Raw genomic sequence first — 27,710 nt, 5'->3', positions numbered from 1 at the left:
GGTTTTGGGGCGGAACCTTCGCGCGGCGGGGGCGGGCGCACGGGGCAAGGTTTTGCCGAAACGCCGCGGCCGGCCTCCGTGGGAGTCGCGGCTGGGGGCTGCGCGTCATCTGCTCCGGCTCCGGCTCCGGGTGCGCGCGCCGTCCCCCCACCCGCAGACTGACTTCCGCCCGGCCTCGCCCAGCGCGAGGGGTGCGCGGCCTCCCGGAGCCCCCGGAGACTTGGACCGCTGAGCGGGAGGAGGCGGCGGGAGCGCGAGCTCAGACCAGCGTCTCGGCGGCGCCGCGGGTGAGCTGGCTGGTTGGGGAGGCCCGGGGGTGCCGGATGGAGAGCCCCTCAAGACCCCCGGCCTCTCTCGGGATCCACAGCCGCCTCAAGGACCCCAGAAGCTCGGTTCCCAAGACCCCCGTCTCACCCGCCCTCGGGAGCCCCAGCCCCCAGGACCCCTCGGGATCCGCCCCGGCCCCCGAGACCCTGTCGGAGTCCCCGGCCACCTCTGGCACCTACACCTTCAGGACTCTCGAGCCCCCAGACCCTTCAGGATTTCCCCTAAACCCCGATACCACCTGAGGCCCTGCCGCCGTTTCAGGGCCCCGGGACCCCTTAGGATCCTCGGTTCCAGAAACCCCCCCAAGATTCCCTCAGGGCCCCCGAGACCGTCCCTGACGTTCCCATCCCCGGGTTCCCTGAGGCCTTCCGCGCCATCTCTCCCTAGCTCCTCCCCCGGCTCCCTGGGCCGCCGTCCCCACCCTCGGCGTCTGCCCTGCCCTCTGCCACCGGCCCCGAGGTTCAGTTGCCGTTTGCCTTCCTCTCCTTGCTGGTCTCGAGGCTGGGTTTCTCAAACCTGAGGTCCGTGGACCAATGCGGTGTCCGTGAAAGTGCTCCTGGGGGCTCGTGAATTCTTGATAATATAAAAGAAGTAGAGTCACCTGATGACCCTTTGTAACCAGGTAGGGGGTGTGATCTCAGTGCAGGCCGTGGCGTCGTGTTTACTGTTGCATTGAGGCCAGAGCAGGACTGGGTTTAATTTTCATGCTCTGCAGTGAGACTCATGGCTCCACAGAAGCGCCTAGAAAACAGATCCGATGTGGTGCAGGGTGGCCCAGCTAAGTAGGTGAGAGCCTTGGGGCAGATCAGGACGCTTTGAGCTTGTCTCCTAATTTTGTCATTCATGGAGCTAAGTTTTTTTTTTTTTCTTTAAATGGCTGTGGTGGGAGAGAATTGTTTGGAGGTAGCAAGACCACATGAGAGGTGGAGGTGACCTCGACCCAGGGTGGTGGCAGTGAGGACCGTGGCTTCTTCAAGCACGGCTAAGCTTCTTAAAGTCTAGACCCAAAAGACTAAGTTTCCAGGAATTGGCACTGGAGCCAGAGATGACACAGTCCCTGCTCTCAGGGCCACAATGGAGGAGGGTAGTTAAGCACCTAGGTAGTTTTTATATGGCCTTGAACTTAGCTGGGGTGAGGGTCAGATTCTCAGGAAGGGGTGTTATGGAGAGCTTCTTGGAGGGGAGGAAAAGTGACAGGTTATAGGTGAGCTGATTCTTGAAGGTTGAAATAAAGAAGTTTGCCAGGGGCTTCCCTGGTGGCGCAGTGGTTGAGAGTCCGCCTGCCGATGCAGGGGACGCGGGTTCATGCCCCGGTCCGGGAAGATCCCACATGCCGCGGAGCGGCTGGGCCCGTGAGCCATGGCTGCTGAGCCTGCACATCCGGAGCCTGTGCTCCGCAACGGGAGAGGCCACAACAGTGAGAGGCCTGCCTACCGCAAAAAAAAAAAAAAAAGTTTGCCAGGGTCACTCCAGGCAAAGGGACAGTATGTGAAAAGGTAGAGAGGCATGCCACAAAGCACATGAGATTTTGGAAACCAAGAAGTGGGCTGGAGCATAGATTCATCCTGGGGGCGTGGCTGGAGATGTAATACCTCCTTAATGAGCAAGGTCCTCAGGGGCTATTAGAGGGAATCCTAAGTGGGAAGAATCCAGCTTTGTTCCCTGAGGCCCACCGTGCCCTTGGCCCTTTCTTGAATTACTGCTTCTCCCATCCCCCTGCGTGAGTGATGGTCCAGCTCCAAGCTGCAGAAAGGGGGGCGTTGTCAGTGGAGAGGAGTGAGGGAGGTGTTCCGGATAGAGGAGACCAGAATGGGGGAAACTGGGAAGCCTGGCAGAGGGCGGGGTTTCAGGCGTGGAGTGGCAAGAACGGGCTGGGCCAGGGTAGTCAGGACCAAAGCAAGAGGAGCTCTTGAAGCCTGGTGGAGGATTTGGTATTTGAAGGGAGTGGGGGGCCATCGAGGGGTTTGAGGAGGGGAGTGAAGAGGGATTTTTGTGATTTTGAACAATTGCTGGGTCTGGTGTGGGAGAATTGTTTGGAGGAAGCAAGACCACAGGAGAGGTGGAGGTGACCTGGACCAGGTGGTACCAGCGAGGACCTCAAGCACGGCTAAGCTTCTTAAAGTCTAGGCCCCAAAGACCTTTCCAGCTCTTTCTTGTCTCAGCCCGTTTTCTGCCTGGGGACTGATGCTGGGAACTTGTTAGTCCTTTTAGGGGAGGTTTTGGTCTTTTGCCCATAGGTCACCTAGGGCTTCATCAGGGTGACTGTGTGTCAGAGTGAGCCCAGCATCCACCCCGGAGGTGCACATGTGGCACAGTGGGCAGGGAGAGGAGAGGCTGGGGCTCAGAAGTGGAACCAGATCATGGAGTGTTTGGAAGCTGGGCTTGGGGTCCTGAAGGAACTGGAAAGCCCTTGAAGGAGAGACGAGTTCAGATGTGTTGTGTCAGAAACGTCACTTTGGAGACAGTGTGGGACCAGAGGGGCTGAAACCGGAAGCAGGGTAGCTGTCAGTCCAGACAAGTTGTGAGGACTGCAAGGCATGGCGGAGGGTATGGATTAGAGATCGATCGAGAATAAATCCACAGGACTTTTGTTTGTTGAGGTCTGGACTTGGGTGAGGGGCAGGGAGACTCACCAGGTACGATGACGCTGTACAGTAGAACTTTCTGTGATGATGAAAACGCCCTGGATCTGTGCTGTCCAGTTCACTCGGCATGTGTGGCTGTCAAGCATTTAAAACGTGACTAGTGTGACCGAGGAACTGAGTTTTAAATTTTATTTAATTTCAATTGATTAAATCCAGGAAGGATACCCATTGTGTGCACTTGGTGTAGTGGGGATCGCACTGTTGTGGGCTCTGCTGTTTTAAGTGTTACCCCTTTTAGTGTTTGCAGCAACCCTGAGGTGTAAGATATTATTCCTTTTTTACAGATGAAGGAAACACAGCTCAGAGAGACAGAGTAACTCGACCCCATATTAAGTAGTACAGCTGATACTCGGTTAACTTCTAAGCCTGGACTCTTTCTGCTGGATCCTACTTCCTCCCTCAAAGAGCCTCAAGGTCTCGTTCCCAGGAGAATGAAGTCCTCTCCAGTGGTGGCTTTGTTTCCCAGCTGAGCCCTCCTTATCTGTTCCTTATCTTATATTTGCTTGCTAAAGTTAACCGGACAGCTGTGTGGTGAGCTGCCAGCCCGGAGCAAACAGAAAGCTCTTCTGAGCTCGTTGTTTGCCCGAGGCTTCTTGCTGCCTCTAGTATCTCCTAATGCTGGCTGTTTCTCTTAGCATTTCTGGAAAATGAATGGAGTGAGGAAGCAGGTGAACCTGCAGATCAGCCAGACTGTGTGGCTTGGTATTTATAAAGATATGGTCGTAAAAAGGTACAAATGGGTACCTTACATGAAGTTTTGGGGTCACAGTGGACCAGCTGGTGCCCGGGATAGTGGCAAGATTATGGGACATAAGCCAGGAATGAGTTTATAGCTTGTCCCCGGACTCCCTAGGGGACCTTGACCAAGTCACTGCCTCTCAGTCTCAATTTTCACATCTGTTATTTAGAGTATTTGACATCGCGGAACCTTTAAGATCCCTCCAGCTCTAAAATTCTATAATTTTAGATTTCACTGGAGGTTTACTTTCTAGAACATCTCTTATTCCTCTTGGGATGGATAAATGCTGGTGCTTCAGCATTTGGCCTCTGCATTGATACATTTTAATAAGCCATTATTGGCTTATTGTTAAGTAACGTGTCTATTTGAGCTGTGCAGCATGTCACATCTGATGAACAGGCTGTTAAGCAGTGACCACTTCAGATGTTGTCAGTGTTCCTGGTAAAATGTCAGGTATGTTTGCTTGCCCTCCTGAGCTGCACTGATGATTGGAGAAAACCTTCAAGGCTCCATTTAGCATGGTGGCTGGCCTCTTAAAAGGGTTTAATGTCAGCGTTGGCCAGGTGAGAGGTAATAAGAGCCACGTCACAGGGTTGTTGAGAGCTTTACGTGAGAATGCACGTAAGGTGCTTAGTGTTTGCCCTTGAATCTAATAGGGGCGTAGAAAGTGTCAGTAATTAATGTTGCTTTTTGAACTAAACTGTGGCCTTTAAATTTTTTATTAGTGGTGGGTTTTGTTGTTTTCTCGGTTTGAGCTTATGTGCCCAAGCAACTCTGTTTGGAGGCGCTGGTTTCAAGAAGCAAATGAGCACATGTTGATCATTACAAAATAAGGACTTTTTTCCCCCTGCAGTTTATTTTGACTGAATAAAAAGTGATTCATTAAGTAGCATGTTTTCAAATTAAGGTTTTGTATTTCCTGTAACTTGAAGAAAACAATTCATCCTGAAGATCTCTTACTAGTAGTGACTGGGTTAAGTTTTACCAGAATCCAGGTTAAATGAATATGTCATTGTGGAGAAGCAGTGTTGAGCCGAAAGCTTCCTGTTGCTGAGGGAGAGCAGCTGGCTGCTGAGGTGGATTATAGTAATAGATGAACATCTTAAGGTTAAGTGCCTTTCAGATATTTGACTCAAAATCTTTACAACAATCAGTGATGTGGATGATGGCATGCCCATTTGACAGATATGGAAACTGAGGTTCAGAGCGATCTCGGGGCTGGGGGATATGGTGGTGTCTCCTGTCTCCAGATTCTGTATTTTCTCCACCAGAGCCCCAGGTGTTGTGGTTTCAGGGTAAGCCTCTCCTTTGAGTTCTGGAAGCTTAATTATTCAAGGTCCATTTGTACCTTGTTTTCAGCTCAGATGAACCTACTTAGGCTAACCAAACTCGCCAGAAATACCTCTACCAACCAGACCCCAGATGATTCGTTAGTGGTTAGAAGTCTGTCAAATGTACTTGAAAACTTCCTCTTGTTGCAGAATGATTTCTGCTTCTGTGGCCCCCCTCCCAGTTAACACCGGGAACCAGATTGCCGTGAAAAAGGGACTCAAGTTAGAGAAAAGGGTGAGGAGGAGGATGTTGAGGACCAGGTGTGTCAGTGTCAGTGAGCTGTAGCCCCAGGCACTCCTGCGATACTCGGATGGAGCTGGGAAGAGCTTGCTTCGTGGCCGGAGGCCTCCAGACCTGCCTGGGTGTAGTCACAGGGCAATTGGTTTGGCCTCATTTGAGGACATTCCAGTCCTTAGGAACCACACTGGCTACAGGGGTTCCATTTAATACTAGTATTAATATTTCAGGTCTCCTGTCTCCTGTGAGTAGCAGATTTATAAATCATTTCTTAGTGTGGGTTACTTTTGTAACAGTAGCAGAGTGTAATACCAGAGCTAGCTGTGTTGCCAGGCCTTTACATTAATCAAGTCATTTGTAGTCACAGTGACCTGACTTTTTCCACAAATTCTGGGGGCATCTTATTCCATCACTGTGGATTGGGTACAAGTGAGTTAAAAGCGAGCATTTGGAAATTTTCATGAATATTTGCGATGTCCCTGTGTAAGAGGAATATGTTTTGAGCGTATGTCTGCTGTAGGCCCCTCTTCCTTCATTGTCATCAGGGGCTGTACCACTTGGGAGCTCTCCTCTCCATGCTCTTATATACCACTCAAAAGCCACGTGATTATTTACAGGAAGAAGTTAAGTTTTCTTAAGAATATCTTTGAGGATCCCACAGACTGGAAACTTCTAATTCAGGGTTTGTACGTAAGTGAAGGTGTAATTTATAATAGAAAGTGATTCGTTTTAAGTTTTTTATTATGCTACTTGTAATAAAATACTGTTCTTTTTAAAAATATATTTATTTATTTATTTGGCTGCACTGGGTCTTAGTTTTGGCATGCGGGATCTTTGTTGTGGCATGCGAACTCTTAGTTGCGGAATGCACTCTTAGTTGTGGAATGCACGTGGGATCTAGTTCCCCAACCAGGGATCGAACCCGGGCCCCCTGCATTGGGAGTGCGGAGTCTCAGCCACTGGACCACCAGGGAAGTCCCTAAAATACTATTATTGACAAATATTTTCTCCCTCCCCCCTCAAAACTTTATGGACCCTTTTCACTCATTGATCTGTGCTTTTTTTTTTTTTTTTTGGTCTTGATACTTTTGTCTTTTTTCCCATCCCTCTGCTCTTTCTGGCTGTGTAGAATGGTGATGAGCCCTTCAAAGAACGGCCAGTTCTGTAGATCAGCACCTGGGCCTGGTTCGGCAGGACTCAGGCTGGCCTCGCTGGGGTCGCTCACGCAGTTGTGGTCATCTGGCCGCTTGCCTAGCGTTGAACGGTCCCTCGTAGCCTCGCATGCCTGTCGAGTGGACGGTGCTGGGTTGTCAGCTGGCGTGCTCTCCATCGGTGGCCGTCCAGGAGGCTAGACTGGGCTTTAGGAGGCTGAGTTCCAAGAGGACAGGCTCCAGTGTCAACATGCTTATCAAACGCTCGCTTGCTTGTTTGCCGACATCCCATTGGCCAAAGAAGTCACATGACCCAGCCCAGAGCCAGTGAGAGTGGGACTGACTGCACAAGGGCCGGGGGACCAGGAGGCATGATGGAGCGGGTCGGGGAGGTCACTGACAGTCTGGTGCAGTGGAGTTAGGGAGCTGGGGGGCGGGACTTCGTTTTGCTAGCTGTAAGTATCAAGTTTGGTGTTTGTAGTTTATTCTGTTTTGCGTTAGACTCAGTTTGGTGAACATTTATTTAGTGCTGGACACTAGGGATTCAAAGGATAAGTAAGGCAGTCTCTGGCTACTCTGAAGTTCATAAAATACTCATGATCTCCGATTTTAAGCAGAAAATATCCTATTCAGACTTTTATTCATGGCTTTAAATAAAAAGGACAGGAGCTGCTGATACAAATCTGTGTTGGGGCCTGATTTTGCTTTCAGAAAATGCTGATAGGTCCTGGAAAAAAAAATGGGTTACCATGGTGACTTGGCTTTGGGCCTGCAAAGTGTGGTGACGACACAGTCACCAAGGAAGCCAAAAGTTGCCGTGTCTAAAAGGTCTCTGAAGGCTTTTGTTCCTGTTGTCTGGAACCTGACTGGGTTGGAGGAATGGTGTTAGGGAGGTAAGCAGAGCCCCAGAGGCTTGCCCACCTACAGGAACTTCTAGGATCGGGCACTGAGTGCTTTGGAGGGAGATCTCCTGCTTGGCCCTTGGTTTAAAAACAAGGAGAGAGTTGGGGTACTTTCTAAGTCATTGTGAGATTTGGCTCGGATAATTATGCTGCTGAAAGAACAGGAAATGAGGTAATGTCTTTCAACATGCAGTGTTATAATGAACTGTAAACGTCTAAATATGGGCAGCTGTGCAGTTCATCATTACATCATTATTGTGTTGAGATTTAATGTAATTGGGTACTTCCTGTGTTGGCTACTTTGATCCTTACAGACCCCCACCGGTATTAAAGCTTAGAGGCTCACCTGCCTATTGAGTCTGGAGCGTGTGCGGTTCTGTTGGAAGTGCTGCAGAGCCGGCGCCAGGCTTTCATCACGATCGGGAGGAGAGTGAGTGTTGAGCGCTCCAGCCGGCAAACCACCAGCCAGGAGCGCAAGCTGTCGCCTGTTATGTACATGCTCAGTGCTTGCAGTGGTAACTTGTTCTTCTGGAAAACTTTGAAATCACTTAATTCTGGAGTTAAGTCCAGCCCACAAAAGTTTAATTTGTTCATACCTTTTTGCAGATGTGTAAATGCAATGTGGAGGTTTTCCATTTGTATCTACCTTCGTACATATATGGAGCATCGAAAGCAGCTGAGCAATAATTGAAAGAACTGGAGAGAGATTTTGAAAGTTCTTCACAATGGTGACAGTTTGGGGCATGTGATTTCTTAAGCCATCGGTTGACCAGTGACTGTTTAAAAAATATTCTAAAATGTCTTGTAGAGCAGGATGAGGTAAAAGACTCCTTTCCAGATGGGAAGGGGTAACTATTCTCAAGTGATGTAGATTATTTGGGGGAGCAGGATTGGGGGGCAGTTGGCTTAGTCAGCCAGTAAGCATCTTGTATTAACCTTTCACACAGGCTTGAACAGGAAGGACTCTGAGTTCCGTCATGCGGTGGAAGGTTGAGAAAGGAAGTCTGCGGCCTCCTGAGCTCTGTGACTCCAGAGGTTGAATCCAGAGCATCTTTCCTATGAGAGGTTCTCAAGCTTTCAAAGCCTGGTCAGTTAGCAGGATTTCCTATTTCATAGCTGTTGACACTGAGGATCGACGAATAGTTAGGTCAGTCATTGGTCAGTCATCTCCTGGCGGGGCCCAAGGTTGCTTATTCTCGGGATTATATAACATAGTGGAAAACCTCAATATCTGTTCCTTTCCTTAGGAAATATCTAGTAGATAAAACAGAAATGGAACAATCTGACCTTTGATGACTCAGATAGTAACTCCACAGTGGGAAGGAGTTAGGGCCGATCACCAGCCTTGGGCAGGGGACGGGCATCAGGGAGCCGCACTTTCCTCGCCTGCAGACTGGTCTCTTAACATTTGGGGGAAGGTCACAGACACCTTTGGGAGTTTGAAGGGCGCTCTGGACCCTTTCCCATGAGCGGGGGTGGGGGGAGATGTGCACGGGCACCTGCACAGAGTCCTTTGTGCATTTCCAGGGGATGTTCTTAGGATCCTGTTTAGCTTTAAAATCTACAGATGCGCATAGAGTGATCAAGCCTTGTTTCCTTCCCCTGGAAAATTGTTTTTGGTGACCTAATTCTAATTGAGGGGGAAAAAAAGATTATACATGTGAAAAGGTGGTTTTCAATGAGTGCTGGTTAGGCTGTGCAAAGCAGGCACTTAGGTGTTCTGGTGACCACTTTTCTGGAAAGCAGTTTGGCGGTAATGTGCTGAGATACTTTACAGAGTTCATATTCTTTAACTGAGCAATTCTGCTTGTCAGAAATCTCTCCTAAATAAATAATTTCAAAATAGACGAAAACTTTGTGCACAGAGATGGTTGTCAGAGTTATGGTAATGCCCTACATTGGGGAGGTAGGTAAAGTAAAGGATAGCGTATCAGCAAGATAGAATTTCATGTGTGTTGCTGTTACACTTATATTTAGGAATAGTTTTGAATAACATAAGAGAAATACTTTTATTAAAATGCATGAAAAAAGTAGGATATGACCTATGGTCTCAAATGATGTAAAAATTTTAAAGGAAAAAGTCTAGAGGGAACTCTAGAAATGCTAACAGTCATTGCTTGTAGGTAGTAGGATTATGGGCTTTTTAATCTTTTTTTTTTCTGTATATTTCCTTCTTTGCAGTAAATGTTAGGTAGAGAATTGGGGGGTGGGGATGTGATTCTGGAAAAACGATAGAACATGGAGATAGTCTGGCAATAGAGACCTGGCTGATTCGAGAGTCGCGTTTTATGTAAGCTAAGAATTGACCTTTTACTTCGGTTATTCCCTTGGACTGGATTTCAGCACGGCCAAGGGGGGCCTGGCGTCTCCTCGGAAGACTTGCTGGGCGTGTCCTGGTCCCTCTCAGTGCACTGCTCGGTGCCCTCGAGAGCTCGGACAGGCCTGGAAACCCGTGTGTGGCTTTACTTTGTCGTGCCGTTGCGTTGCCTTCCTTCCGTGATAAGTCGTTTGTGTTCGTGTCACCTGGAAGCGGTTCTGGAGCAGAGTCATGAAGGGGCAGTGAAAACACCCAGTGCTGAACCGCTGCACCACCTGCGCTCCCTCACACTAGTTTCCCTTCATTTTCCCCCCAGTGTCGGGCTTTGCAGAATCTGGGTCTGAGACTTTGCCTGGCCTGTTAAGTCACAGAATTAGGAACGGGGGCTTAGGAACCATTTTGGGTGTATGTTCTTGTATACTATGCTTTTCAGTTATTCTAATTTAAAGAAAGCTCCAAGACCTTTGATTTTAATTCCACCTCATCTCTCTTCCAGGGTACTATTAAGAGAACGTTCATCTGGGAAGTGGAAGTTGCTTCTGACCGATTGCTTCTGAATCTCTTTAAGATTTACAGATGGATTCCGTGGAAAAGACAACAGACAGAAGTGAACAAAAATCAAGGTAAATGAAGTCAACTGCACCCTCAAACAGGTGTATAGCTTCCATCACAAGTCTCCTTATATGTTATCTGGTACCTGGGAGGGTGAGCGAAGTGAGAACACCAGCTGGGGAGGGCGTCTCTGGGGCCAGGTAACTACCCTCTGCTCCAAAGTAAGGAACGTTCGCAGAGGCAACTCTCTTTCTGCCCAAGGAGGCGACGGTCGCCTGGCCTCCATACCGAGCAGCAGGTGACCAGAGGGTCACGTCTAAGGCTGGGGGTGCCACGTTTCACAGGAAAGAAACCTCTGACTGGGAGTGGGCGGGTTACACTTCTGTGAAGTGACGCAGGAGAAGGGGGTGCTTGCCGGGGGGTGGGTTGCAGAGGACCAGCATTTTGCCAGGAGTTTTCTTTTCTGTCCCTGTAATCAGGGATCAGTTTATCACCATAGTCTGTATTTACAAGCCCTTTGCAGTTTTAAAGGAATTTAAATTGCTGAGATTTCTTGTGCACAAATATGTATCACTTAAGCGTGTGCTCAACACTATGGGGGACTCGAGATGAATAAGACAGTACTGTCCCAAGTCCCTTAGGAATGAGGATAGAACATGTGAGATTAATACACAAAAAGAAAAAGACACAGGCTCCATCTTGCAGTTAGTATAACTGGGGGGACGTGGCGTGTGTGTTTGTGTCCAGCACGGGCTGTGTTTGACCCGACGCCTCTCGGATGTTCCCAGAGTGCATTGTTTTCTTCATGGTTGCAGTACTTCCACATTGGCTTTCATTCTTTCCCTCCCTTGTTTTTAAGTAGAAAGTTTTTAAAAAGCCTCATCCGGAAACAGCCCCAGGAGCTGCTCCTGGTCATGGGGACGGGAGTCAGTGCTGCTGCGGCCCCAGGGATCCCCGCCCTGTGCTCGTGGAGGAGCTGCATCGAGGCCATCATCGAGGCCGCGGAGCAGCTCGAGGTGCTGCACCCCGGGGACGTGGCCGAGTTCCGCAGGAAGGTGACCAAGGACGGGGACCTGCTGGTTGTCGCCCATGACCTGATCCGGAAGATGTCCCCTGTAAGTCTTTTCGCACAAGTGCGTCAGGTCTCACTGGGGACACCTTGGCTGTGGGCCAGGTTGGTGAATGAGTCTAGCGTTTAGCCTTCTTCAAGCCTGCATCGTGTCTGTTTCTCACCGAGTTGGGCTGACAAGCCAGAAATCTTTCAGTTCATCAGAATATCGTCCCTTTAAACAGAGCGGGTGCCGAGCACAGTGTGGGCTCCTAAAACAGTCCTTGTTAAACAGGGCCTGGATAGGGGGCTTGTCTCAGGGAGGTCGCCGTGCTGCTCTGGGGACCAGCCTGGTGATCTCACCCTCGTTTAGCGAAGGGACAGAGCAGACAGGTCTGCGTTTGGTCCAGGCAGGCCAGCTGCGTCCCTTCACACGAGTGGGGCTTCCCAGACATTGTAAGATGGGAGAAGACGGAGCTTCTTTGTCTGCAGGTGGAAAGGATGTAGCAGAGGAAGAGCGGTTGGTGATACAGGGGACACTCACTGAGTGATGCCCTGGAGCCAGTGGGGCGGGTGCAGAAAGGGCTGAGCTCACACAGGTCACAGCCAGGTCGTCATGGGACAGGACGCACACGGGGAGCTGGACGTGTGGCCGAGGCCCGAGGCAGCTTTCTTTCCCTTAGGTTTGTTGAAGAAGTATAGCCGTCATCTGAAGTTGGGGTGGGCAGTTGTTGAGGGTTAACTGAGAAGAAAGCCTGAGAACTAGTACGCAGAACTTCGGCTGCTGCAGAAAGAAACCCCAAAGTACGTGGCTTGACTGTGATTGCGTTTACATTTCTCACATAAACATCTGGGTAGGCAGCCCCAGCGGAGCACAGGGGCTTGACGGTGTGGGGAACCCGGGCCCCCGTTTATGGCTCCGCCGTCTTCACCGTGCAGCCCACACCTCATGCTCAAGGTTAGCTGCCCCGACTCCTGCTGTAAATGATGTGTGCCTGCCAGCTAGTGGGAAGGGGACAGAGGGGCCGTGCGTCCTCCCTTACGGGGGCTGCCATGCAAGCCGCTCTGTTTGCATGGCATTGGCCGGAGTTGTACATGTGGCCATACGTGGCTTTAGCAGAGTCTGGGTGGCGAGGCCAGGTGCGGGTGCTGTGTTAATGGGGAGCTAGCACCATGGGGCAGGGTTTTCGTGCTGCTTGCTTTGTAAATGGAGCTCTGCGTTCCTGGGCGGCTGCTTTCATGCTTCAGGGCAGAGTTGAGTATTGGCAGCAGAGACCGTGTGACCTGCAAAGCCTAAAATAGTTTGCTTCCGGGCCCTTTCTAGAGGAAGTTGCTGAGCCCTGTCAGGAGAGGGAGGGGCAGAGGCGATGGACCAGCAAAGGACCCCTCGGATGAGGCCGATCGTTCAAGTAGAGGCCAGCCAGGTGGATGCTTGTTTAGTCAAGGAGGTGAATCTTTGGAGCATATCTTATTCTCCTCTTTACTTTTGTGTATTTTTGAGAACTTCCATAAAAAAAGAGTTCAAGTGAGGCAGTCAGAATGGTTGTGTTTTCCTCGTGTTCAGCAGGTTGGGAACAGGTGCAGAGGAAGTGGAGAGTTGGTTTTCTCAGGGCTGGGGTTTTGCCCAAGGATTCCAGCAAAGCCAGGGAAGGGCGGGGAAGTTGAAAGCGAATTTCAGGAGTAACTGCAGTGTTACATTATGGAATCTAGGCTGCGTGATGGGAGAAGTTAGGCTGGCGGGGGAGGGAGAGACAGTGGGTCAGCACCGTGGGTCCCAGTGGGGTGAAGTCCCCTGGGAGCCGCGGTGCTAAGAGTTGGGCAGGGGGAGGGAGAGGCCGGCCAGGGCTTCTGGAAAGGGTCCTGCTGCTGGTCATGATAAGGTTTGGGGTGTGGATGGCGGAGATGGGACAGGATCGCTGGAGGAGGGTGATGGAGGAATTTAGATATAGGAAGGATCAGCTGCGTGGACGTGAACCCAGCGTGAGCTGTGACAGAAGCGCAGCTGGAGAGACTCGGCAGCGAGTGGATGCCACCCTCGCATCCACCCTGGTCCGGAGTGTGTGGTGCCAGGGACGTGGGGAGCTGGTCTTCAGGGCAGAAGGAGGTGAAGGCTCACGGAAGCGCGTGACGGGAACAGCGCGGGGTCTCCAGAGCCGGGAGGGACAGGAGAGTCTCGGAAGAGGGAGCACTGAGCCCTGGGATGAGCGACCACCTGGGAGGACGTGGGGGGGCTCTGGTGGACGCTCCCGAGGCCGATGGCGGCGGTGCCGGGGGCGGGCAGGGGCCGGCAGAGGCGTTTCATGTGAACGCACGGGTCAGGCTCTACCGCCGTCCTGCTGGCCCCGGGGCAAGGCTGGCTGAGGGGCGCTCATGCTGGGAGTGCGTGAAGCATCCTCCTGGCGCCACACCCCATCTCTCTGATCCCCTTCACAGCACAGCTCTTCAGGGGCTGTTGTATCCGCTCACCTCCCCTTGGAACCCAGCCCGGCCGGGCTCCCCTGAAGCCGCTCTGGTCAAGGCCACCAGTGACCTCTGGTGCTACATCCGGGGGCCCAGTCCCACTCCTGACCCTGCTCGGTCTCTCAGCAGCATGACATGCTGTCTTTCATCCAGTTCCCCAGAGCAGCAAGGCGGAGGAGACCAGTGCCTCTGTGGCTCCCGCGGAGGGGGAGGGAGCCCCGTCTTCACTGTGGGCTTCAGGGCCCCACGTGATCTGGTTCCAGGTCAGCTGTCTGGCCTCACCTGCGGCACATGCCCTCACTCCTCTCCCGCCCTCAGCCCCACCTGTGCTCTGACCTCGGTGCCTGGCGCTGGCTCCTCCCCCGCTTGGACCACCCTCTCCAGAGCTGCCTCCCTCCCTCCGGCGCTCTGCTCGGAGGCCGTCCCGGGACCACTGGCCCGTCTGTGCTCTGCCGCGCCGCAGTGAGCCCCCTTCTCTGCTGGGCTTCCCCGCAGTGTGTATCACTGCTGACGTGTTTGCACGTTACCTGCCTCCCTCCCCCAGGGTTTCAGTAAACTCTACAAGGTCAGCCGTTTTCTCTTTTTTAAAAAACGACTGCATCCCTGGTGCCTAGAGTACTGTCGCCTGCCTAGGTGCTCGGTGGTGGCTGAGAGCCGGCGGTTTTGTAACTCCGGGTCCACCTCTCCATAGCGCACGGGCGACTCCAAGCCCAGCTTCTTCCAGGACTGCCTGCTGGAGGTGTTCGACAACCTGGAGCAGCACATCCAGAGCCCCCTGGTGCTGCAGTCCATCCTCAGCCTGATGGAGAGGGGCACCATGGTGCTGACCACCAACTATGACAACCTGCTGGAGATCTTCGGGCAACAGCACAACAAGCCCATGGTGTCTCTGGATCTGAAGGACAAGACCAAGGTGCGGGCCGGCCGCCGGGCGGGAGGCGGGAGTAGAGGCGGAGGCGCAGGCATGTTTGCACTGCTGCTGTGGTGTGGCACGGGCTGTCACCTCCCAGCAGAGGGCCCCATAGGAAGGGTGCTGTCAGCTCGCGGAGGCTCCTCTCCCCGCTGGAACGAGACATGAAGGGCCTGGGACAGGGCGCTGCCGCCAGCTCCTCAGGACCCCTCGTCTGCCTGCCCTGGCTTCCGGTCTGCTTGTGTCCTGCACACCTGCAAGGGCTCTGTCATTGTAGGAGATGTGGGTGGTAAAGGCTGTAGTTCAGGAAAGCAAGATCACCTGCAGTCCTGTCGCTGTGAATTTTGGTTAATTTTGTTTATTTATTAATTTATTTTGTTTATTTATTAATGAACACACCGGGCTGCAGCACACGCCAAGCTTTTGTGCTGACATTTTCCCCTTAACATTATACTGTGAGCATTTTCCTATCAGACTGTCTTTAAAAGCATGGTTTTAAACGTAATTTCATTGTGAGACTAGATTATAGTTATCATTGTGAGCATATTTTCACAACTATAAATGATGCTACAGTGAAAATTCCTACACTTTTGATAAGTTCCGGAGAACTTGTTAGGGTCAAAGGGTATGACCGTTTTAAAGACAAACGATGTGAATCACCCACGTGTTCTCCAGAAAGATCCAGTCTACACTCCTGCAGCTATGCGAGGGGGACTCCGTCTCCCATGTCTTGCCAGCACGAGGCGTTACTAAAAAACCTAACAAAACACATTTCTCCTGTTGGAAAGGTGCACATTTTACGCTTTTATTTCTTTTATTGCTAAGGTTGACCACAGTCTCATTGCATCGCTTGTATTTCTTGTGCGCCATGTGTGTCTGTGGATTTGTACGATCCCTGCCGGCTACGGCCGCTGCCTGTACCTGCTTCACTGCTGGTGGGCAGGGGGTCCCAGCCCCGCTCCACACGCAGGGACATCGAGGCCCGTTGTGATGCTGTCTTACTCGGGACCCGGAGAAGTGTGGGAGCTGCCCTTAGGCAGCCTGTCTCCCGGCGCTTGGCCGAGGAATTGTGACGGGGCCCCGGGCGACGCCTCGAGCGGGCCCCCCGTGACACGTGGCAGGACACCTTGCTCCCGTGTCGGAGCAGCGTGGCGCCGTCTGCGGGGCTGCTCCCTGCTGTACCGAGGGCCTCTGAAGTAAGCTGCATGTGGCAGGGAACAGAAGTGCTGGCTCAGACCTGCTCGTGGGGGGCAGGGGCGGGGGTTACTCCATTTGTCTGGGGTTGTCAGTCCGGCCCGCTGATGTGAGAGCCCGTGGCGTGGAGATAAAAGGAATATACGTGATGTGCATCTTCTGTATCTTGAAATGAAGCCAGTTTAGAGCTATTTGATAAACTATTTTTTCTGTATATGTATATTTTTTCTGGGTGTACAAACATTGTATACCTAGCAGTAATTAAAATAAAACATGTGACTTAGAAGTGAAAGCCTTCATCATCTCCCTAAGCTCATGAGTCTTGACAGTGTGCTATAATCTGAGATGTTAAAGGTATTTTCTACATAACAGTGTCGGTCTCTGAAGAAGTTCTTTTCGATATGGCAGGACAGGAATAGCTAGCATTTAACACCTGAGTTTATCTTAGGTTTAAAGATATAAACTGAAGCATCTCTTCCTGTTTCCCAGGTAGGTTTGAGAGGCCATGAGTCACTGTGGGTATTTTCCTCTTACACCTGTTTTAAATACCAGTGTTCTTCCTCTGTCTGGCTTGCGCTTTGCTAGGTCCTTCAGTGGGCTAGAGGACACATCAAATACGGAGTTCTTCACATTCACGGCTTATACACAGATCCCTGCGGGATGGTGTTGGACCTATCGGGATACAAAGACGTTACCCAAGACCCGGAAGTCATGGTACGCGCATCCTGACTAGGCACTGGTCGTACCCCTGGGGCTGCGTGGCGGCCGCTAGCCAGCAGTGGCGGTGGTCTGAGCAGGTTCCTGGCCTCCAGGCCTCCTGCCCCTCGGGTCACGCCGCTGCTCTCAGCTCTGTCTCCAGGGCCCGGCACAGGGCCTGGCACCTTGAATAGACGCTCAGTGGACTTTCCGTGATCCTCTTACTCAGGGTTCCAGTTACGTCGCCTCAGCATGACTCACAGGCCCCTGCACGGTCTGCAGCGCTCTTCTCTGGCCACTCCTCTCTACTCATCTTTTTTCTCTGTTCATTCAGGCATCTCCTTCCCCTTCTCTATTTAGCAATCTCTTTTAGCTTTCAAAACCTAGTTTTAAAATTTCATTCTCTGTGAGGCTTGTTTGATATCCTGGACAAAATGAAGTGTGGAGAAACTGCCTGCTGGCTTTTATAAACTCGTTTATTACGGCACTTAAGAAACCACAGGTCTTCACTGATTCGCTGTTGAGGGCAGTGTCAGGCCCTCCCTCCCTCGCCCTCCGCCCCGGGCACAGGGGTGACGCCCTCACCTTGCCGCTACTGCACCTCTCTCTGAGGTGTTTGGGTGTCGGAACTGGTGATTCTCTGCGTGCCTGAGCGACCCGGCTAATAATCTTTGTTTCCCTCTACGCCCACCCCCTTGGGTCCTTGTCACTGGTCTCCTCCTCAGCTCTCCTGCCCGCGCTCCCCAAAACCCTATTCTTCCGAGGCCAGGCCCCTCTCCGCAGAGTTCCCACCTGTGATTCACTGGGACAGAGGTCAATTCCAGGGCCTTACATATGCACAGCTCGGAGCTGAAAGAAAATTTCATGCTCTTATTTTATGTTTTAATCATTTAAAATTGTACATAACTGTAGAAGATTTGAATTGAGTGACTACGCTGACAAGATGGTGGGTGGGGAGGGGTGGGCAGTAGCGCATCTGCACGGATTTGGGGACGTGGATTTGGGGCCTGGGCCGCTTGCCCTGGCTTGGAGAGGAAGGGGCTCCCTTCCTTTTGCTGCTTTTCTAACTTTGCTCCTCTGTGGCTCTTGGGAAAGGCCGGTTAGGGAGCAACGATTTAAAATCACAAATATCTACTTTACGTCGTAAGATCTCACTCACTTTCAGATGAGCATCTCGATCTCCTCGTTGGTTCTTTCACAGGAAGTTCTTCAGAACTTGTACCGCACCAAATCCTTTCTGTTTGTGGGCTGCGGAGAGACCCTCCGTGATCAGATATTCCAGGCCCTCTTCCTTTATTCGGTGCCGGACAAGGCGGATTTGGAGCACTACATGGTTGTGCTCAAGGAGAGCGAAGACCATTTCTTTAAGCAGCAGGCAGACATGCTTCTGCGTGGGATCAAAGTCGTGTCCTACGGGGACTGCTTTGACTATTTTCCGGGGTATGTGCAAGACCTTGCCACTCAGATCTGCAAACAGCGAAGTCCAGGTATGGGATTTCTTTTTTCACTGTTCACTATACAAATCTGATAGGATTCTTCCATTTTTCTCCCCCTTTTTTGTAGATATAAATTACATACCATAAAATAAAATTGAGAGGTAATTTTACATGCCATTAGATTTACCAGTCTTCTAGTTATTATTTTTCTTAACGTCTCTGTGTACTTTAAAAATAGAAGATTAGAGTTATTGGTATGACAGTAGTAGCGTATAAATAGAACGTTACCGTCAAAGCTGTGCATATAGTTGTACGCATCTGCTCGTCACAGATGACATGCCATGCTTCAGATTACCTTAACCGAGAAAGAAAACTGCCCAGCCGGCTTCATCAGCTGTGATACTGACAGCCTGAAAAATGCAGATATCTCATACCTTTATCCTGTCACTACATTTTAAAAATTAAAACACGGCAGCACAAAATGATTTCATGAAGACTTTTCCCTGTTCTGCTGAGTGCAACACACCTTTTAAGTAATTTTCCTTGGCCCTTTGGGGAATTGATCATCTGCCAGGAACAACCAAGAGAAGTGAGCACTTAAATTGCTCGTCTTGCCATAAGGGCAGTTCATGGCTTTGAGTTTGGTGTCATAAAACACGGATGACGGCAGACTTCAAGAGGTCTGTATTGGCTGTCATGTCACGGTAATAGGAAACCCAGACGTAGTCACCCACGCAGTGGAATTGGGTTAACCACAAAGCTGCCTGCATGTGACCGGCCATGAACTTGAAGACTAGAGATAACGCGAAGATCACGGGAACCAAATGCACAGATAGTCTAGCAGTCTAGCTTCTTCCCACTAGTCCTTTTCCGAATTGCTAATAATTAGCAAGATGGACTGACTTAAGTTGCATTCACATTAATAAAAGTGTCATTAGGGTGGCAGTCTACTTTTTTTTTTACTAAGGGAAAGAGCAGGGAGCCGACACTTGCTGTGTTACACACTGCTGTGAATTTTACGTCCTTGACCTTATTTCACTTTTGGTCACAGTATCCACTGCTACTAAGTAGATGATTTTAGAGCTGATGAGACAGGCTCAGAGAGTTAGTGCCCAGGTATTTTGAAGCTGGGGCTGGGGTCCTGGACCGACAGCAGAGTGGAACATGCCTTCAGGGTGTCCCTGCGCGGGCCTGCACGCTGGCGCTGCCGCTCCTGACCCACGGGGCCTCGCCCGGGGCTCCCGCGCCTGCCGCCGCTGGCGGGGCCTCCTGTCCCCACCCAGGCCCCCTTTTCCAGACCCTGGCAGCTGAGTGGACTTGATAGGCTGCTGGGGGCTGAAGGCCGTTTGGACTTGTAATGTGTGACCGTGTCCTTAGGGACGTCTGTACGCGTGTTCTTGAGGTGCTTCTCCTGCTGGGAGGGGCTGGTGGGTCAGCAGCAACCGCAGTCGTGGTGGCAGCTCCCCGTGCCCGGGCCGGCTCGGGGGCTTCACACGTCGGGGTTCAGCCCTCACGTCGGCCCTGGGGGTGGAGAGGAGGAAGCGCTGTGGAGTGGCCTCTGCTGACTGTTCTCCTTTCTTCCCCAGATGCCGATCGAGTGGACAGCACCACGTTGTTCGGTAAAGCACATCTTGGCTTTTGCCAGCCTGTTTTTTGCCTACGGGTTCCAGTGTTTTCCTGCTCTTACTTATAAAATCATAGATGTGTTTCTCACATTGAATACTTAGCCCGTGTTGCGTCAGGACAGCCCCGCCAGAGATGATAGATGGCAACACCTGCATGACGGTCCCTTGAACTGGGAAGCAGCTCTGTCAAACGTGGGCCATCCACTGGTGCCAGGAATAATTTCCTGTCCTGGAACCAAGAGTCCGGGGGAATTAGAACAGGAGTCTACTTGTATCATACCGTTGGGTCTAAGATGTAGTTAGTTTTTTTTTTAATCGGATATAATTCCTTTACAGTGTTGTGTTAGTTTCTGCCGTATAATGAAGTGAACCAGCTCCATGTATACACATACCCCCTCCCTCGTGGCCCTCCCTCCCCCCGCCCCCCGACCTAGGTCATCACAGAGCACGGAGCTGAGCTCCCTGTGCTGTACCGCAGGTTCCCGCGAGCTCTCTGTTTTACACGTGGTGGTGCATAATTTGACCCATCCCCTTCAGAGATTTTAATTGCAAAGGTTCTAAGTGTTGGTGTAAAATTTTCTATCTACTACGTGGTTGAAATGTCCATACTCATCTTGCAGGGCTCGACTCTGCCCATTTATGAGTTGACCAGGTACGACTGCGCTCAGAGGCTCCCGGCGTCCACCCTGGGGTGAACGTAGTGCCAGGTTTCCCCATGCTGGTCAGTCACTTGGGTTAGAAGGGGCTCTGGTCAGTGGAGCCGGAGGCCTTGCAGCCCCGGTTTCCCTGCCCCTCTCAGCAGAGCCACAGATAGAAACTTGGTAGTGCCGCATGGGCTTCAGTTAAGGAATTGTGAAACAGGCGCGCTCAGCTTTCCGTTTCTCCCTTATCTCCGTGGGAAAGGACGCATTTATTTTAGCTGCGTTCTCTGACTCCCAGAGTCATCCATTTCTTTTGAAAAAAGCATTAACTTGATAGACGTCTGTAGCGTATGGTAGGGATTAGTTGGTCAGTGCTTCAGTAAAATCAGATAGGTGTTTTTTAAATTAAAACAATTTTTAAATTGAAGTATAGTCGCTGTACAATGTTATATGTTACAGGTGTACGATATAGTGATTCACAATTTTTAAAGGTTATACTCCATTTATAGTTATTATAAAATACTGGCTATTTTCCCTGTGTTGTACAATATACCCTTGTAGCTTATTTTACACCTCATAGTTTTTACCTCTTAACCCTCTACTCCTATATTGCTCCTCCCCCCTTCCCTCTCCCCACTGGTAACCACTGGTTTGTCCTCTATATCAGTGAGTCTGCTTTTTTGTTACTAGTTTATTATATTTTTTAGATTCCACGTGTAAGTGATACCATGCAGTCTTTGTCTGACTTATTTCACTTAGCATAATGTCCTTCAAGTCCATCCATGTTGCTGCAAATGGCAACATTTTGTTCTTTTTTTATGGCTGAGTAGTAGTATTCCATTGTATTCCAAGATGTATTCCACAACTTCCTTATCCATTCATCTGTTGATGGACACTTGCACTTTCTTCCATATCTTGGCAATTGAAATCATGCTGCTGTGAACACCGGGGTGCATGTATCTTTTCCGATTAGAGTTTGTTTTTTTCGGATATATACCCAGGAATGGGATTGCTGGATCATATGGTAATTCTATTTTTAGTTTTTTGAGAAACCTCCATACTGTTTTCCACAGTGGCTGCACCAGTTTACATTCCTACCAACAGTGTACAAGGGTTCCCTTTTCTCCACATCCTTGCCAGCATTTGTTGTTTATGTTCTTTTTGATGATAGCCATTCTTAGATAAGTTTTTTAATGAAAGTTTTCATCTTTCAGGTAATGCATGCCAGGACTGTGCAAAGAGGAAGTTAGAAGAAAATGGAATTGAAGTTTCAAAGAAACTCAGACAATCAGATACTGGTATAACGTCTTTTCTTTTTTTAAAAAAAATTATTTATTTATTAATGGCTGCGTTGCGTCTTTGTTGCTGCGCACAGGCTTTCTCTCATTGCAGCGAGTGCGGGCTTCTCATTGCGGTGGCTTCTCTTGTTGCACAGCACGGGCTCTAGGCGCGCGGGCTTCAGTAGTTGTGGCACGTGGGCTCAGTAGTTGTGGCTCGCAGGCTCTAGAGTGCAGGCTCATTAGTTGTGGCGTACGGGCTTAGCTGTTCCGTGGCATGTGGGATCTTCCCGGACCAGGGCTTGAACCCGTGTCCCCTGCGTTGGCAGGTGGATTCTTAACCACTGCGCCACCAGGGAAGCCCTGTAATGTCTTTTCTTTTTTGCAGATTGGCCTTATTTGGAGGTGTTTTCAGTCATAGTGCTTTGCTTTAATACCCCAGCCTCTTAGTGGAAGGAATGATACATAGATCATTCCAACTGCCCAGAGGTTCCTACTTTAACAATTTCTGTTTATTTAAGTTAGCATGTTATTGAAGAAAAACTCGCCAAGTACACAAATTGTAAGCAGCCCAGTGAGTTTTCACAAAGTGAATACACAATTGCGAAAACTCCCTGGTTACCTCCAGTTCAAGAAACGAAACGGTGTCAGGAGCCTGCCCCTGCCTGCCCCAAGCCCCATCACTTTTTAGTCACTCCCTCACCACCCGAGGGTGACCACTATCCTGATTTATGTCCTTAGTTTCCAGAGAAAACCACTTTTAATCATGTGTTTTTTGTTACCTCTATCACTGAATGAGATTTAAACTATTTAAATATTTAGTTGAACTGTTTATTTAAGTAGACAATCTCTGTCACCCCTAGGAAAGGGGATCTAGCATTCCCTCCCTCTCTTTCTTCCAGGTTTCCCTAGTCTGTACTTTCTCATTCTTTAAATAGTGCACTTATGTTTTCTGACCTCTCGATATGAAGATGCAGCTGTAACGGCCCCTACCCTTCTCGCCTCCCCTTCCTCGTCTCACTTCCCAAAGCCCACCAGTTTTTACATCGTCAGTGTTGATCATCGTGGTCACGGGCTGAGGGGAAAGAAGCCCTCCAGTTTGTCTATAGGTCGGTTCTAAAAGTTGGAAAACAATAGTTGCTTAAAAACACAGGAAGTATTTTTCCTGGGCAGCCCGCTGTGTGTTGTGTTCATGGGTCCAGTGCCATGACTGCTGTGCCGGCTGCAGGACGCGTTCTTAGAACCAAGGTCCAGTGTGTTTCTTGCCCTAACGTTCCATTAATCACGCTCCCATTTTTGGTTGTTGCGTATTGGTGGTGTTTGTGTTGCTTTTATTTTGGGGGGGAGTTTCTAGATTGTTTTCTCCTTATTGTCCCCAAAAAATCACATTTCACAACGTTTTTAAATGTACGTATTCGCTCAGTCATACTGCCCCTCATTTTCCGAGTCATCCCCTGACCACCTGCAGGCGTGTCACCCTGGAGCCCCCTTCCTTGCTGTCCTGGATTACCGCCCAGGTCTGCCTTCTGCCCACCGCACCCACTGCTGCCAGAACCTCCTCCGGTAGCCCCTACAGCCCCCAGCCCCCCGAGGACCGGCTCATCACTGTTGGTTGGAGCGTGGGATTCTTCATTCATGATTCCCCCTTGGAACTCCGCTGTCTTAAGCGGCCGGGTTTCCTGTTGAAGAGGGTTTGCTGCAACCCAGGTCTCTGTGATTTGTAGGTGACCTGTCCTTTCTTTTCTGGAAGCTTTTAGGATCTTCTTTTTCCTTGCTATTTAGAAACTTCATGAGGATGTGTATAGGTGAGCAAGGTTTTTATATACCTTGCTCAGTGTTTTCTTCCCTCCAGTTCTGGAATAATCGGGCTCCTCTGTTCCCTCTTCTTCAGTCATATTAGTTGGGACCTCCTGGACTGATTTCTACTGTGTTTTCTCTAATGTCTTAATTTTCTTCAAAAACTTTCTGGAGGATTCTCAAAATATGTTCCACCCTTTTCTTTTTAATTTTGGGTGTTAAATTTTTATTTTGGGTGTTATTGTTAATTTCTGAGAGCTCTTGTTTTCTGATTTAGTTTTTCTCACAGCATCTGTTGTTTTAGGACTACGGTATCTTTTCAAATCTCTAGAGATACCAGAGACTTCCCTGGTTATCTGACTACTCTGTTCCTGAAAACATTAGAGGATTTTTGGATAACAGAGTTTATTTTTTATTAGATGAGAAAACCTCAGTAAAACACTCTTAAACACCAATAGAATAATCCACCAGGAATTTCGGAGGGCTATGAAGCATTTAACGTGCTACCAGTTACTTACCTAACATTTCAGTTAGGTCCGCAGTGCATATGTTTGAGCAGTACTGTGATACTGCATCTTCCTTCTACACCACAAGGGACGTGGACTGTTGAAATAGTTTGTTATGGATATAAAAATTCATAATAAACATTAAACAAGTAAGCAAACATGGCAGTTTTCTCAGTGGCTGCCTGCAGAGTGAGTTGGGCCCGGTGGGAGGAGGAGACAGGTGAGGTGGTGGCTCCTGCTGGCTGGCCGTGGTGGCGGTGGTGGCCGTGGTGGCGGTGGTGGCCGTGGTGGCGGTGGTGGCGGTGTGTGTTGACGAGCCTTTTGAGGGGCCGGCTGAGTTCCAACCGCGGCTGACACTGCGCCCACCCCCCTTACATTTTGCACAACTACAGTGCACATATCTTTAGAGGAAGAATTCCATTTTGATAGTATTTTGGATAAAATTCTTTGCAGACTTTTAGCAAATATTTGGATTGTGAATCCAGTAGTTAGGGACATCTGTAACTAAATAAAAAAAATAAAACTAGTGTTCTTTGAGTTGTTCCCTCCAGGACAAGAGACTCTCTTCCTCTAGTCTCCTTCCTGCTGCGTGTTTCCCCACGTCTGGGGCTCCTCAGTTGCCTGCCAGCATTTAAGAAGAAGGTGGGCCCGGGTGACTGTGCCGCAGTCTGCCGTGGATTTGCCCTGGCTGCTGCAGCATATGCGTAGCTTTTCTGCCCCAGGCCGCCCTCTGAATTGGTGCTGTGTGTATAGGGCAGCAGGGCGGACGGCCTGGTGGACTTGGCTCCAGAGCAGTGGGCAAGCCAGTCTGTGGGCTCCTCGGGGATCCCCTGGATGCCAGCACCCACACTGGCAGCCTCCTCTCCAAGCAGGTCTGTCTGTGTAGAGCGCGCCCTCTGGTCTTTCTTACAGAAAGCTTTGTCCTGCTCTGCATGTGGGTGAGACCAAGGTTCATCTTCTCAGTGCTGCTGGACATACGTGCAGGCTGGAGGGCTCAGAGCAGCACAGCAGGCTCCCACCTGCAGGCAGTCCCGTTGTGCACATACCCTGAACCTTCATTCTTGTCTACAAGTCAACAGGCTCCCGCCCTGTGTGTGCTGAAATTGCCCCTCACTTCCAGTCCGCTGAGAAGGGGAGAAGCACTCACATTCTCGGGTCGAGACTTCCATAGAGCTTTGCAAATCTAATGTTATCATTTACTTTGTCCTGTGGTGGTATTTATAACTCAGAAAGCCATTTTTAGACAGTGGCCACTATTTCCATTATGGAGGTATTTTCAAAGTCTTTAGCACATAAGAAAAACCATAATCAGTTTTTGAAATAAAAATCCCACGGCAGATACCTTTTTAAGGTCAACTTTAATGTTTTGGTATTCCTTTCTTTTTGTTTAAACAGATGATGCTGGAGGGTCTTGAAATCTTTAAGACCAATAAAACCTGCAACTTGAAAACCAGCCTTCTGTAACCACAGTGCCATCCCAAACGATGAGGAATGTTAGAGAACTCCACACAGGACCTCTTGATCTGAACCGTCAAATACCCCAAAAGAGCCATGCGGGTGTGTGGCCCTTAGAGGCTGGGTGAGGGAGTTAGGCGTTGTGTTGAACTGCTTGGGAGGTGACGCATACATGGCAGGTGTCCTTTGTGAGGACTGATACACAACTACCTCAGGGACCAAATCAATGGGCAGGGACATACCTGGTATTCCTGACTCCCATTTGATATGCCCTCTGTCAGGTGGTTTTTTTCTCTAATAAAAGGGGGAAAAGTAAAGACTGTCCAAGCAACAGTAGTTGCCAAAGAGAAAATAAGACACTAGACACTTAAATTTTATAATTCTTGTGGAAACATCCGTTAGTGTAGAAAAAAAATTAGAAGTGTGTTTGTTACATTGTTAAATAGTAAAGAAGGAATGGAAACTGGAGGTACTGAGTCCGCCAGTGAGAGCGGTATGTTTTAAGAATGACTTGACCTGTAGGCTTCTTTGGAGTTGTGTAATTTCAGTTAGTACTTGGTCTCTAAAGAATGGCAGGTCTAACTGTTACTAAGAAGTGAAGTCTCCAGGAGCCAGAGGGCCTTTTCAGAAGCACAGGTCAGTGTCCAAGTGTGTCATGCAATGGATAACTGAGAAATTATAAGTGGAGCACAAGACCAAGTTCTAAACTTTTAGTTAAATTCCAAGCTTTCCAAGCCGTTTTTCTATGGGTTAAGGTCCAACCTTTCTGTTCGTCTCAAAATCCTCTCCCCACTGCCCATATTAAAGGATTTGCACAGAGTGAAGTAAGCAAAACTTGCCAAGGGTCTGTAACACTTTAGACGTTGTCAGGGCAGATGGCGTGCTGAGCTGCGTGCTCATGCCCAGGGAGTTGCTCTGTGGCCCTGGCGCTGTCCCTGCTTGGTTTCTGTGTCAAGGCTGCCTGTCTTGTAGCTCCCCACGGGTTTAGGGAAAGTGAAGCATGAAGTTGGGATGTGTAGGGAATGAGAGACAAGCCAGAGAGTTGCTTAAGACCTTTTTTGTTTTTTTTCTTTTTGAAGCATGGAAAACAAACCTTTTATGTTACTCTGGTCAGAAATAAAATTTTACCTTCAATTCTGTTTGCTCAACTTTTCTTTAGTTATGACAAGGTATGGTATCAGGTATTTAATGAGAATTTTTACCTTGAGTTGCCACTCAGTTGTGAAACTGATTACTTGAATGTGTTTATTAAACTTTTTGAAAAGCAAACTAAGTTGGCTTTTTTAAAAAAGACACATTTATAAAGTGCAATCCGGGCAAGATACGTGAATTTGAAAGTTGGTCATACATAGGGTGTAGCAATATTACAAGCATGGAAAATGATGTGAAACAGGATATAAAACTGGAAAAGTAAAGTAGAGCCAGTTCAAGACGAGCTGAGTGCCATGCTGAAGAATCGGAGGCCTTCTTGTTGTAATGCGTGAATATATCTAGTCAGTTCTGCTGTGATTCTTATTTTAAAATGCAAATTTATTCCAACAAGATTGATATGTTAGAAAGAAACAATCTGAGCATAACTCGCTCACTTACTTATAATTTTGCTTCTGAGAAACACTGAGTCAGGGAGTGACTAAGTATGGATTTGTTTGCTGCCTCAAGCTGGAATAGTTTTTACATTTTTAAATGGTTATATTTTAAATAATAGTTAGTTACACAGACACCTACGCAATAGCCTCTTTGCTTCCTCATCGAAGCCTGAAATACGTATGACTCTCTGGCCCTTAAAGAAGTTTGCTGGACCTGCTCTAGGTGAAGGCGGGAGACTGCAGCCGGCTGCACAGAGCTGCGGGGGACACGCCGCCCAGCCCTCGGCTCCCTCAGACGAGCCTTCCCCCACTCGACCTCAGCAGCAAGCTTCACCCGATGGGTTGCCCATTTCACAAGCCAACGTCTGCGTGTTTTGAGATGAAGTGCCATATATGCTCTAGTATTTGTGAATTGCTTAACTACTTAGTGTGTATAAAACCAGCTATTTATTAAGTTCCTGTCTTTTTTTTTTTGGACCCCATGTTTCCCATCAGCCGGTGGTTTTCATTGTGCACTTTTGCATGGCGCCGGGGTTTTCAGGAATGTGGGTGTACTGCGTTAGAACAAAACCGTGGTCCTACTCAAGGATCACCGGCGATCCACGAGTCCAAGTTACGAGACAGAGAGAACAGCCCAGGCAGAGAAAAGGGTCTACACTGAGCTCCGTGTCACCGAAGGGACATTTCAATGTAAAGTTGATGCCTTTCAAGGCAGGAGGCGGCGGTGATTTAGATGGTATTACCAGCACTGAAAAAAGGAACAAAGGACTAGTGGCTTCTGCTGTCTCAAGTTCTTAGAGACTAGCTGATGGAGCACAGGAAAGCAAGTTTTACCTGAAATAATGAATGTTGTTCAAAAGCGATTCCATTACTTCAG

At 49.4% G+C, this 27,710-nt stretch overlaps 1 protein-coding gene across 11 annotated transcripts; it reads left to right on the top strand.

The window, feature by feature from the left end:
• The first annotated feature begins 117 nt into the window (after positions 1 to 117).
• Positions 118 to 27,287, top strand: FAM118A (family with sequence similarity 118 member A). Of its 11 annotated transcripts, none has more exons than XR_009543291.1 (10): positions 118 to 287; positions 10,147 to 10,273; positions 11,062 to 11,317; positions 14,402 to 14,623; positions 16,400 to 16,528; positions 17,712 to 17,997; positions 19,533 to 19,565; positions 21,427 to 21,510; positions 25,188 to 25,349; positions 27,057 to 27,287. XR_009543291.1 is itself a non-coding variant. In XM_060164824.1 (9 exons), exons 2-9 carry the CDS (start codon positions 10,227 to 10,229, stop codon positions 25,205 to 25,207), a joined length of 1,074 nt encoding a protein of 357 aa, XP_060020807.1. In that variant the 5' UTR covers positions 118 to 287; positions 10,147 to 10,226; the 3' UTR covers positions 25,208 to 26,381. The 11 variants fall into 11 exon arrangements, 7 of the variants coding, with proteins under 7 accessions (XP_060020807.1, XP_060020804.1, XP_060020808.1 ...); XR_009543289.1 differs by having other exon boundaries at positions 26,957 to 27,287; XR_009543290.1 differs by having other exon boundaries at positions 25,188 to 25,371.
• The last annotated feature ends 423 nt before the right edge of the window (positions 27,288 to 27,710 follow it).

This window comes from Lagenorhynchus albirostris, chromosome 11 (genome assembly GCF_949774975.1).
Source record: "Lagenorhynchus albirostris chromosome 11, mLagAlb1.1, whole genome shotgun sequence".
In the NCBI taxonomy this organism is placed as follows: Eukaryota; Metazoa; Chordata; class Mammalia; order Artiodactyla; family Delphinidae; genus Lagenorhynchus; species Lagenorhynchus albirostris.
Note: the sequence above shows the minus strand (reverse complement) of the source record. Positions and strands in the feature narration are given on the sequence as shown.